Below are 14,014 nucleotides of genomic sequence, written 5' to 3'. Positions count from 1 at the left end.
AAGCCAAAGTCAATACAAAAAGAAAGCATCAAAGCCATTTCCTTTCTATAGTCATTTGAAGAATGTTTTGCTTTTGCATGGTTGCATGTAGCCAATGGAAAAATGTTTTGATTTTGCATGGTGCTTAACTTTACACTCTCTCCATTGGGGACACAAGTGATTTCATATTGGCTAATGTTAGGCAACCAAACCTGTACTTTTCCTTAATTAAGGACAATGAGTTAGTGGTATGCAATTTCCAATTGCACGTATAAAATAAGGCATATAGACCCATAATATCAACTTAACTTTTCTTTAGTTTTAATCACAGCTCTTAACTCTAGTATAAGTAGTATGTGTATCCTTTCATGTGATTCCTTCTATCAATCAAAATAAAGTCTTATTTATAGCATAGACAAATGAAGTTTCTAGAACTAGATGAACGTTAAAAATTTCCAAAGTGGTGCAAAACTACCAATGAGCTAGCTAGCTGCCAAGTATCAAAATACAAAATCAGCTAATAAATAAATTGGTCTTGAAGTCACTTCCTAATTTCCTTTCAGAGACAAAGAAGGTGGGCTATACAGGACCTTGGGCTAGTACCAGGTTGCACATTCCATTAAGTAACTTCACTACTTATACCAAATAGGCCATACTAATAGTCAGCGCCTGTGCATATTCCATGAAGGTAGAAAGTTAAAGGTGAAAATGAAAATGGGGATACAAACCTTCAACGGCGGGGTGGTACGGTTAGGATACGATCTCAGTTAAGGCACGATCTTAGTGAAGTACGGTCAAGGTACGAAGCCAGGGCGGCACGGGAACCACCTTTGATGGACTGCGGCTGACTTCGACGGGGCGGCACAAGCATGATCTTAGTTAGGGCACATGACAGTGATCAGAGTCATGGCTGGAGACTTATTCAATAAGTGCCTTTGAAGGAAATGATCACGCAAATGATGAAGGTTTCTTCTTTAAACCATCTTTGATAAAAACTTCAATTTACAAAATTGCCATCACGCCTTACCTACAAAGAAGGTTGTATAAAAATGTTGTCGTTATCTTTCCCTTAATTATAGAAATGTCACTGCGTCACATTCTAAGACGGTTCCTCAAAACTGTCTTAGAATGTGCGTCGTAAAAAAAAGCTTTTTTAGTAGTGTAGGCCTTTTACATTTCTTGTGATTTGGACAAGTTGTGAATAGCTTGAAGCAGTTGGGTTCTATATATGTTGAATTGTTTATTATGATGAATTTAGTTTTGGGTTCTATATATGTTGAATTGTTTATTATGATGAATTTAGTTTTCCCTCTTGTGTGTTTTTTATGATTGGCAACCTTGTGACCTATGATGCAATTGTGTGAATTTTTAACTATAATTTATTGTTTTCTCCTTAAATTGGTTTTATTAGTGTTAGGATTGTCTTTTGAGCCTTTGAGCTATGTTTTTGTGTGTTTGGGATACTTTGGGAATACCTAGGTTATGCAGAAAACTTGTTACAAAGTTCTATTTGTTGTAAATTTCTCCTAATGACTCAATATCCAATGACTCTTCATCCATGTCTAATAACGCGCGTTATGACTAATGACTGTAATCGCCCAATAAACTTTGATCGTTCAATGCCTATTTTAGAATTAAACATCCACTTAATGTTTCTATTGTTCAAAATATTAATGCTTTTGATTGTTGAAATTGTCCAATAGTTATTCAAAGTATCCAATGCCAGAAGTGTATAACTTACATTATAAATAATTCGGTCAAATTAAATTTAACGAATTTTTTGTCCCTAATAAAAAAATTATTTAAAATAAATAGTTTTAAAATGTAATTTAAGTTTTAAAATAAATAGTGACTGGTTTTACAATAAATTAGTGAATTTTTTTCGTGATGTAATTTAAGTTTTGAAATAAATAGTGACAATTTGAGCACCATAAATTTCATTTTTAAATTTTTAGCTGACATATTATCATTTAACTAATGATAATGATTTAAAACATTTTTTAATATATCAACACTAAATTTTTTTTTATTAAAAACTTAAAATAAAATTCGTTAATTTATTATGTACCCAAATCATATTTGAACCACCTCTTAAATACCATACTTTATCATCAAGTCAAGTTCATATGGCTTTCTCTTTCTTTCACCAAATCACCATTTAGATACAACACAAAAATAATATATTTGTTAGTGTCTTTATATGTAATATAATTAAATTTGTTTTTTTAACAAATAAATCAAATGAAAATGTCCACACCTTTAAAAAATAATTTGATATCAAATTATTTTTTAAAAGTACGAACATCCTCATTTCCCTATATGTATTGTTTATATTCCTGTCTCTATTAATGCCTAGATATTTTCTTCTCATTTTCTTTTACATTTCTCATAACAATCATAGAGTATGTTACTAACACATTTTTTTAATAATCAAATACTTGTACGTAAGGTTATCAAACTCGAGAGTTTACGTAGACTCGTGAAAGTTCTATAAACTCGACTCGTGGACTCAACTCATAAACTCGTAAGAATCCACTTCATATAAAAATAATAACAAAATATCTATAAATAAAATACCAATTAAACATTTCAACAATATAATAAAGTAAAATAGTAAATCATAATTTTCATAATACTTAAATAACCAAGTCTAGTAATGCATCATTACTAGATAATAACTTACAAATGTTATAGTAGTGATAAATCATTCTCATCCAGGATTTGATGTTATTAGAGAATAAGAGTTTGATGTTATTAAAGGTGAGAATTTTTGTATTTGAGAATTATACACTAAATAAAGGTATGTTGAATACTAAACAGATAGAAAACAACTCAAAATGACTTACATTTTGGTCTATTTTTTTCAACTTGCTGACTCATTAACTCGATAGTAAATTCGAGAGTCTACCGAGTTTACTTAAAGTTTATAGAATCTACTAAAAAAGAGTTTACTCAAGAGTCAACTTATAGATGGTAAGTGAACTCGTAAACTCGTAAGAGTTAACGAGTTAACTCAAGAGTTTGATAACCATAGTTGTACGTTGCAACTTTGAAAATATAGTAGATTTATATAATGCCGCGTGCATGCATACTCAGACTATTTCATTGAGTGTGAAGCTTCCTTAAACAGAACACTCAATGTATACAAAAACTAGCCTTGAACCTGTGCATGCAAACGGGTCACTCAGTTGCACTCCACTATATTTTTTTGTTTTAGTAGAGAAACTATGATTAGATTAAGAATCAATCAGACTATACTTGATCTTTCTCCTCATATTTTCATAATCATTTTTTCTCTCATAATAACAATTGACACACACTCATAATGAGACATAAAAATGACAAAAATAGAAACCATATACAATAATCATTTTTGGATGATTCAAAAAATAAAATAAAATAAATTATTCATTTGTTATTAATGGCATGAAAATCATGAATATGATAAAGGCACGACATAGGTAATTTGAAGATGTATATGTCATGATGCAAGAAAATCAACACATTTCTACCTTGCATTATGTCTTCATGCATGTTCAAGAAACACGAGAGTTTGAAGTTCAAGAAATTGCAAATATGCGGCTTGGTCGACGAGCAATGACATGCACTGTCAAATTGAATGAATGGTCGTGTGATTGTGGACAATTTCAAGCACTTTGAATTCCTTATTGGCATGCGATTGCAGCGTGTGCTTCTTGCAATTTAAATTATGATGACTTTGTTGACCCTGTATACAAGTTGGAAAACATTTTCAAAGTTTATCAGCATCACTTTCATTCCATTGGAAGTGAAGACAAATGGCCTTAGTATTTAGGTCCATATTTTATGTATGATCCTTCGAAACAACAAAAGAAATCGAGAAGGCCAACTACTACTCATATACATAATGAGATGGACGAACCAATTCCGAATAAGCCTAAGAAATGCTTATTGTGTAGAAGTGAAGGACATAATCGTAATAATTGTCCATACAAACAAGTAGATAATTAATACAATTTCTACTTTTTATGTTTTTCTTTAATTTGTATTGTTCATTTTATATTAATGTATTATGTTTTTAATTTAACAAGTACTTTTATTATTAAATTATTAGATGTTGTTAATAGTAAATTCTTTTACACAAAATAAATAATATTATTTTTTAAATTATAAGTTAATATTAGTAACAAAATATTTTAATATTTGGTTTAAAATTTTAGTTTTTAAAATTCAAGTATTTAAAATAAAACTGGTATTAAAAAAAATATTAAATATCATTAAGTTAGTTTTTTTATTCCATTTAAAAAAATCAAATTCAATAACATTATTAAAAGATTATCTAAATTTTAAATATACAAAATATATTAAATAAAACAATACTAAAAATAAATAAAATATTTTGAATAAAATAATATTAAAAAATATATAACATATTAAATATAACCATAAAAAATATACAAGATATTAAATAAAACTAATAACAACTAGAATTAAAAATATTTATTTAATAATTAAATAAATAAAATTATTTATAATTTTTAAAAATTGAAAAAAAAACAAAATAAAATACAGGTAATTAATAAAACCTAAAACATGTTAAAAAAACATTACAACTTTAAAGCCGAAAAGATAAAAAAAAAAAAACCAAAAAATATTGATCCATCATCCCCACTCCGACCCCATTCCATGACTACAAATATTGTTATTGTGATAAAGCCGAAAAGATAAAAAAAAAAACCAAAAAATAAATAACACGTACCAGTCAACAAGTGAAGACAGAAGATAATTTTGAAGGACTATTCCTTTATATAATTTTATATAGATATAGATGCCAAAGTTCAATACTGAATTGCATAAAATGTAGTACTTTTTTCGATTCAATTTTATGCTTTCTTTAACATAAAATATTTTAAAGGGTTGTGATACATAATCAATAAAAAAGGGTTGAGATTTGTGAAGTTAAAAAGTTTAGGTAAACCTAGGGCATCTTGATCAAGATCCCCTGCCAAAATGTCAACTTGATGCTGTAAACAACAAAAACGTCAACTTGATGCTGTAAACAACTAAAACGTCAGTGTCTCTATTCAAAATCACGTTTATGACTTTTTGGGTTTGGCCGGTTAGCCATATAAAACGATACCACAATGTCTAACTAATTTAATTATTATTTTGTATAAACTCTACTAATTTAAAGGACTATTCCTTTATATAATTTTATATAGATATAGATGCCAAAGTTCAATACTGAATTGCATAAAATGTAGTACTTTTTTCGATTCAATTTTATGCTTTCTTTAACATAAAATATTTTAAAGGGTTGTGATACATAATCAATAAAAAAGGGTTGAGATTTGTGAAGTTAAAAAGTTTAGGTAAACCTAGGGCATCTTGATCAAGATCCCCTGCCAAAATGTCAACTTGATGCTGTAAACAACAAAAACGTCAACTTGATGCTGTAAACAACTAAAACGTCAGTGTCTCTATTCAAAATCACGTTTATGACTTTTTGGGTTTGGCCGGTTAGCCATATAAAACGATACCACAATGTCTAACTAATTTAATTATTATTTTGTATAAACTCTACTAATTTTAAAAGTATATATTTTTTAATATTGTATAAAAGAAGTGTTTGTATTTGTCTTTTTATATACAAAAAACTATAAAAAAATAGAACTCTTTTTATATACATAAAGAGCAGTAATTTGTTCTGTTACAAGGAGCTCGAATCCAAGGAGTGGGAAGTGGTCTTATCCCCATTTGTATTTCTCTCTTGTTTTTTTTCTTCTTATTATATATCTTTTCTTCAGCTACCAAATTATATATTACATATGATTGTACAAAAAAATATTCATTGGCACAATCATCTAAATTTGACATAATGCGCACCATTCCTCCAATATCGTTTGACTTCGTTTTGTCTCTGGACTATCTCAAAAATAAATATTACCAAATAAGCATCTCTGCCTAGCTCAATCCTCCATTGATTCCCTTACCCTATTCCAATTAAATCATTAGTTTCATTCATAATTCCCATCTCATGGCCATCTCAAACAATAATCATCATGCTCTAGTCCTTGTTTCACCAGGAATGGGTCACATAATCCCTGCCCTAGAACTTGCCAAGCGTTTAGTCACTCACAAAATCATTTCCAAACTCACCTTCTTTTATGGTTCAATCAAAACCTCTACTCCATCAAAAGCTGAGACACAAATTCTCCAATCAGCCATAAAGGAAAACCTTTTCGATCTAATTCAACTCCCCCCTATTGATCTCACCATCCATGTTAGTCCTCATGACACCTTAGAAACCAAACTAGCAATTATAATGCATGAAATCCCACTACTTTTTATGTCCACAATATCCACCATGAACCTCAACCCAACCATGATCATCACTGACTTCTTCTTCAGCCAAGTTATACCTCTAGCCAAAAACCTAAACCTACCCATATTTGCTTTTGCACCAACCAATTCATGGCTCGTCGCACTTGGTCTTCACACCCCCACTTTGGATAAAGAAATAGAAGGAGAATATAGCAATGAAAGCAAACCCATCCCAATCCCAGGTTGCAAATCCGTTCACCCCCTTGATTTGATTCCTATGATGCATGACAGGACACAAAGGATCTACCATGAATTTGTTGGCGCGTGTGAAGGGGCAGCACTTGCTGATGGGATCTTTGTTAACACGTTTCATGAGTTGGAGCCAAAGACACTTGAAGCACTTGGTAGTGGACACATCATTGCCAAGGTGCCCGTGTACCCGGTTGGGCCTATAGTAAGGGATCAAAGAGGCCCTAATGGTAGCAATGAGGGAAAAATAAGTGATGTTTTTGAGTGGCTGGACAAACAAGAAGAAGAGTCTGTTGTGTATGTGTCACTTGGGAGTGGATACACAATGTCATTTGTGGAAATGAAAGAGATGGCTTTGGGGTTGGAGCTGAGTGGAAATAAATTTGTTTGGTCTGTGCGTCCACCTGTCACCAAAGCTGGCACCGGCAACTATCTCACAGCAGGTGAGTTGGTACAGTGTGACATTTTATTTATTTATTTATTATAATTAAGGCAGAATCACCGTGCCTATGTTTTTTCAGACTTGTTGGGAGTCTCAAACTCTCGATCAATATATATATATATATATATATGTGGGATACTATGCATCTAGATGTAGATAGAGATGGTCTCGTTTACTTAATAATTTAAGTCAGTTGGATTGCATAATTCAATAAGTAAAGAAGTGGATAAGTTAAGTTGACAAGTGAGTTTACTTAATTGATGATTATAGTTGTTATTATTATCATCTTTGTCTTGTCGTGTGAGAGTAATTATGTTGATGGTAATAATTATAGTGATAAAAATTATGATAATTAAGATGGTGATGACAATAATAATTATGATGATGATAATGATTGGTTAATGATAATTTTAAAAAATAATAACATGATAATTGAGATTTTATTAAATATGATAATACATTTACAAATTTAATTTTTATTTTGTGATATTTTTTAGATTTGATGATTACATGAATTTTTAAGTATTGACCTTATTTATGATTGATATTAGTTTTTCTCACTTTCACACGTAGACAAGTATTTTCACTAGAGTGAGACTTTTGAAATTAATTATTCATCAGAACTATTATATCATATATTATTCTATTGTAGAATTAATTAGTTCCCTTTTTCCCTTAATGATATAGAATTGATGTTTTAGAGTACCATCGTAGTAATTTTTATATTGTGCTTGAGTTTTCATCATATAATTATTAATTTATATGTTGAATTGTAGGTGCACCTCTTGGAGAAACCGGAACTACCCTTGGGTCTAATAATCAACCATCAAATTCTTTTCCTGATGAGTTCTACCGCATACAAACCAATGGAATTGTGATCACAGATTGGGCACCACAATTGGATATTTTGAAGCACCCATCTATTGGTGGTTTTGTGTCTCATTGTGGGTGGAACTCATTAATAGAGAGTGTTTCATGTGGGGTGCCAATAATTGGATTGCCTCTTTTTGCAGAGCAAATGATGAATGCTACGATGCTAATGGAGGAAGTTGGCAATGCAATTCGAGTAGAGGTGTCACCATCTACCAATATGGTTGGAAGGGAGGAGTTATCAAAAGCAATAAGGAAGATAATGGATAAGGATGACAAAGAAGGGTGTGTAATGAGGGAAAGGGCTAAAGAGCTTAAGCACTTAGCAGAAAGAGCTTGGTCTCATGATGGTCCTTCTTATTTAGCACTTTCAAAAATCACTCACTCAAATGGGATGTGATAACTCATTTGTGGTGGTTAAAATAAATACTCACTTTGGTAAAAGGAAATTCTATTCTAAAATAAACAATCATTATTACTGCTTTGTTTGAACTTTTATGATTTAAATTTATTCCTTACAAACTAGTATTTTTGTTTGTTTGTTTAGTGGTACTCATCATGAAAATTAACAATTTAATTTGTTGGTTGTTTTAAATTAATGTTAATTTCTATTTAATATTTAAATGGTCAAATATTGTATGTGTCACTTGGGATTGGATACACAATGTCATTTGTGGAAATGAAAGAGATGGCTTTGGGGTTGGAGCTGAGTGGAAATAAATTGAGTGTTGCTAGGTGCACCCAGCAGTTTTGCTAGTGCACCCAACAATTACTGTGAAAAGGCCATAATGTCCTGTCGCAACATGCCCTTTTGCGGGCGAGCGAGGCGAGGCTCACGGGTGTGCTTTCCAAAGGAGGAAATATGCGCGGAGTCGCCACCAACGTTTATTTATGGAAAACGTCGGAAAAACTGAAGGAAACCGGTCAAAACAAAAATTCTAAGTTCGGGAGTTGTATTTACGTTTGAGGAAGGTATTAGCACCTCTCACGTTTGTCTCAAAGGACAACAATCTATTTTTTAGAATTGTGAAAATTGTGTTACCTTAACTTTTATTTCTTTTTTATTTTTTGAGGTCGACAAAAGTGGGGCTTTTGCTCCTACGTACCCTCCATCGAAGAGGAAATCAGACCTACGTAGTTCTTTCTTAAGAGTGAATCAAACGATTCTTTTTACTTGAAAGTGATCATTTTAAGGCGTTGGACCTTAAAAATGATCCATTTACTTGATAAGGAAAACTAAAATGATAAACTTTCAAACCCTTTTTAGTGACTTTTTTGTGGACGAGCTTGACTAGGCGAGTTGATTTTAGCCTTAGTTTCACTTTAGTTATTAGTCAATTCGATTAAGAATGAAAAATCCCAAAGAGAAAACGTCCGATTGATTTTTTTTCGCTTCATTTTACTAAAATGGTATTTTTTGATTATTATATTATTATTTTACCTCTTTTTTTATTTCCAACGTGGTTACGGTACGACCGAACGGTCGGAATTCATTTTAACAGAAATTAACGAATATTACAAATCAAATGATCGGTGAAAATTTATTTTATTTTTTTTATTAGGCGAGAGATGACTTAAATAAATGACTGAAGCACGTCAAAAGGGGGTACGGAAAGTAAATGAAAATGAGAATAAAAGTATACAAAACAAATGGGGACCACCACGGGTACATAGAATGAATTGAAAAGCTCGATTTGAAAACTTACCCGTTGAAGAACAAAGAACGGTGAATAACGAAGGAAAACCTTCACGGATTTGCTTACGGAAACATCTCGGAAGCGTTACGGAAGCACCTCGGCTTGGATTTTCTTCACGGAAACAATTTTTTTCACCCAAAACAACTAAAATACATCACCAGGGGGATCCGAGACCCTTAGAACAGCCCCGTTCAGTCTATTTATAGGAAAAAGGGGGAGAAGGTTGCCGCCCAACTTGCCCAGGTTACTTGCACCCCCCAATTTCGAAATGGCTATTTGCACCCCCCCCCAATTTTGATAAGTTCACCCCCCTTCTTTCATAATTTACGGAAAAGTTACGGAAGCCTCATGGAAGCATATAGGACTTGATTTTCTTCTTTTTTTCTCTTCCCTCTCACCCGTATTAAGTGAAATATGCTTATTTAGGGTTATGGGAATTTTACGGAAGCATTACGGGTGTCCCAGAAGCCCTGGAATCCCATTTTTAAACCAAACGGGGGAGGTGGTTGCCACCTAGCTCGCCCAGGCGAGCTAGGTTGCTTCCACCTTAAGCAAGAAATTGCCCAGAAACCTCTAGAAGGCCCAGATTCGAAAATTACTATGTGCACCCTTATTTTACTAAATACACCCCCTTTGTTGTTTTTTGGTGATTCTTTTTCCGTAACGTTACGAAACTTTACGAATTTTGTAATGATACATATTTTCTTTTTGTAAGGTTACGAATCATGTATTTACTCTTTTTTAGCTTTCGAAGAAGTTACGGAAACTCACGGATTGCGCAACAACACCTCCTTTTGGTTTCCGCCACATTATGGAATTTCACGGATCGCGTAACCCTGCTTCCTTCTGACTTCCGGCGCGTCTCGAGACTTACATATTGTGCAACAAAGGGTGCCAAGTATCTTGAAACGGCCAATCAAAGGTTGCATGTCGTCAAGTAATAATCCCCGGACGAAATTAGGGTATGACAGTTGCCTCTCTTTACTTACCTTTTATCGGAGATAAGAGGAAAGCAAAGATAAGACACTGATTTCGTCTGTCTCGCTCTTTCCGTGATTATTCCATGATGACTCTCGTCTCTACTCTTTCTTTTTTCTGCACAACACAAAACAAAATACAAACAATAACAAAAACAACAATAACATAATATACACGTTTGGCAAAGGAATCAATCGGGAAAATAACAAAGATCACATTTTCCAGTCAAGAGGGTCCGCACTTGACCATGAAGAACACATTGGAGAATGGAGGATTGCACTAGAGGGTCCACACTACGTAATCATGAAGAATGGCTCCAAACTCATTGGTGGAGGATGCACGAACGAAAACGCAATTCATGGGGCTTCGAATAAAGGGCAAGGATGGAGGATTGCACTAGAGGGTCCTCACTAGTCAATCATGAAGCATGGCTCCAAACTCGTGGGTGGAGGATGCATGAACGAAAACGCAATTCATGGGGCTCCGAAAAAGGGTAGAGAATGGAGAATTGCACTAAGCAATTACTACGCATGGCTCCAAACTCGTGGGTGGAGGATGCATGAACGAAAACGCAATTGATGGGGCTCCGGAAAAGGGGTAGAGAATGGAGAATTGCACTAAGCAATCACTACGCATGGCTCCAAACTCGTGGGTGGAGGATGCATGAACGAAAACGCAATTCATGGGGCTCCGAGAAAGGGTAGAGAATGGAGAATTGCACTAAGCAATCACTACACATGGCTCCAAACTCGTGGGTGGAGGATGCATGAACGAAAACGCAATTCATGGGGCTCCGAAAAAGGGGTAGAGAATGGAGAATTGCACTAAGAAATTACTACGCATGGCTCCAAACTCGTGGGTGGAGGATGCATGAACGAAAACGCAATTCATGGGGCTCCGAAAAAGGGTAGAGAATGGAGAATTGCACTAAGCAATCACTACGCATGGCTCCAAACTCGTGGGTGCAGGATGCATGAACGAAAACGCAATTCATGGGGCTCCGAAAAAGGCGAGGCAGGACCAAATGGTCCACCGGGTTTTTTCCACCTAAAAAAAGGAAAACATGCTTTTTGCAAAGAAAAATAAATCATTCACGAGAGCACCATGTCTTAGAAAAACGATATACTTATGCCAAGGGTAATCTTCCTTGTACCCGAAAATGAAAGGCATGATGTCAACTTTTAGCTTTTGAATGAACATTCAGGGTAAACATCAGGTTAAGCTGAAACTGGGAATAAATCACTCATAGTGTATAAAAACTCACACAGGAAAGTGTTTTACCCTAATCCCAAACCATAACTGCACCACGACTTTATTTTGCACACGATTTCCTATCGAATCAAAGATCACACGTACGATCACGGATCAATAGGATTTTCTCGAGGGTAGTGTTTTTTGAGAGGAAACTGGGTGTTTCGGTCTTTTCCTCTTTATTTATGTGGGGCGGGATATCGCCAGTCGAGAATGATTTTGAGTGGCAATCTGAAAGGAAGAACCACCAAAAAATGGGTTTTCCTTTGCCGGCAGTCACCTACCTTGCCGAAAATTTATCTGGCTTGAAGAATTTCTGTTCTCTTTCTTTCATTGATCGGGAATTACTCTGTTTTCCTCCGATCTTTTCCTTTTTCACTTCCTTTCGATCTTCGATCGGGAATCCTTCTTTTTCTTTCCTTTTTTATTGTTCTTTTATTTATTTTCATCTTTTTGTTTTTTCTTTCTTTCCATTTCTTCCTTTTCTTTCTTTTCACTTCTCTTTCTCCATTCCTTTCTTTGGGAAATCAGGTTTTAGCATTCTATTCGCTCATCCTCGAGGAGATGAGATTTCGCTGTCCTTTGCTTTGGGGGAAAGGATGAGGATTCTTTTGATAGGCCAAGGTTCAAAAAATTCTAAGGTTGTCTCTCAATGGGGGCTTTTATCGTGGGAGCCCGATCTTGATATCTGGGGTAAAACAAATTTGGGTGTCAATGTGTCGGTCTCGTGCCAAACTTCCATATTATTCCACAAGGCACGCGCGAAAATGATGATTTGGAAACAACGTGCAAAATTAGTCATGGCCACAGCCAGGTGGGCACTCAAGCATCCCATTTACGGCATTGTGATACTACGGTCGGGAATTTACACAAACAGACCCAACGTTTCCCAATTATGTTCTTTCATCAGTTCAATGAATTCATCCATTCTTATCTCGGTTATTCAGGAAAATAAACTCTTAGCGTCAGTCCCTTTTTTCCAGAAGATATGCGTGCTCTTTACGAATGATTTATGCTTCCTAACTATAACATGTCGACCTTCGAGGTCTTTCTTTCTTTTTCCTTTTTTGTTTCATTTTTATATTCACAAAACTATACACCCATGGCCCTCTATGAGGAAAACTTTTCTTTGTACATCTACATTCTTATACATGACAAACTTTTTCTGTACACGCATTGGAACTCTTTCTCTTTACGTCACACGGTCTACATAAAAACTCTATTCTTGTTCAAAGATACACTCGTGGTTTATACAAAAATTTCTTTATATACACTCATTACTCACACACGAGAATTTCTCTTCACACATTATTTACACACACACCAAATCTTTCCATACACTTTTTACATATAAAAACTCTTTTCTTTTTTATATATAGACACAACATTTGTTCACAACGCCTCTTTCTTTTTCAATTCTTGGTGTTATCACGACTTTTGTTCGTTTTATTTTTAGGACGACGTTCCTAAAGGAAAACCCTACAAGATTCCGGAACAAACATTATCAACAAATAACGAAGTAAGCATTAACGTAATAGTCCAAACAAAATATATGCACAAAACAAATGACAACCGTAACAACAAAAAACAAACGTTAGTGCCTCAGTCATAGAAACAAGATAAATGATGGAACATACGAATTTGGGGATCCCATAGTCATGTGGCTTCGCATGCCACCGGACTCTTGGGTCACGGTAACAAAAAGGTGGGGTGGTCGACAAAAGTAGGGCTTTTGCTCCTATGTATCCTCAATTTGTGATGAGGAACTCAGACCTACGTAGTTCTTGATAACTGTGAGACTAAAAATAGTCTCAGTGTTTGCTTCACCAAAATGCGAACATGCTTTAGTAAAGAGACAAAACTTCCAACTGATCAAAGCAACATATGCTTTTTGGATGAAAAACAATGTGTCTATCGGGGAAGGAGAGTATGCTGATGAAATTTTCTCATAACCGTAAATGAGATTTTGAATGTTAGCATTTCGTTTCTAAACGACCATTTAGAGGAAACACTGGGTCCAACAAAGATAGGAGAAAATCACTCAAAGTGTATCAATCTCACACAGGTAAGTGTTTTATCCTAATTCCAAACCATAGATATGTCATGACTTGATTTTGCAAATCATTTCCTATCAAATCAAAGATTACATGCGTGATCATGGATCAATATGACTTATTTTGGGAATGGTTTTTAGGTGGGGAATTTTGCTTTGAGTATTTTTGCCTTTTCCTTTTCTATTTTTGTT

The 14,014-nt window shown here is 34.1% G+C and overlaps 1 protein-coding gene across 1 annotated transcript; it reads left to right on the top strand.

Annotated features, from left to right (window-relative positions):
- Positions 1 to 5,677: 5,677 nt before the first annotated feature.
- Positions 5,678 to 8,335, top strand: LOC100813780 (UDP-glycosyltransferase 72D1). The gene is made up of 2 exons (XM_003521984.4): positions 5,678 to 6,974; positions 7,750 to 8,335. The coding sequence occupies exons 1-2, from the start codon at positions 5,996 to 5,998 to the stop codon at positions 8,241 to 8,243; spliced, it is 1,473 nt and encodes a 490-aa protein (XP_003522032.1). The 5' UTR covers positions 5,678 to 5,995; the 3' UTR covers positions 8,244 to 8,335.
- Positions 8,336 to 14,014: the final 5,679 nt, after the last annotated feature.

The sequence above is a fragment of the Glycine max genome, chromosome 3 (assembly GCF_000004515.6).
Source record: "Glycine max cultivar Williams 82 chromosome 3, Glycine_max_v4.0, whole genome shotgun sequence".
Lineage (NCBI taxonomy): Eukaryota > Viridiplantae > Streptophyta > Magnoliopsida > Fabales > Fabaceae > Glycine > Glycine max.
The sequence above is the reverse complement of the archived record's forward strand: the minus strand, read 5'-3'. Positions and strand labels throughout refer to the sequence as shown.

What these genes read in the sequence shown, in the direction of transcription:
- LOC100813780 (XM_003521984.4), top strand. Translation starts at nt 5,996, where the DNA reads ATGGCCATCTCAAACAATAATCATCATGCTCTAGTCCTTGTTTCACCA. An exon ending in CGGCAACTATCTCACAGCAG is followed by an intron (nt 6,975 to 7,749) that starts GTGAGTTGGTAC and finishes GTTGAATTGTAG; the next exon opens with GTGCACCTCTTGGAGAAACC.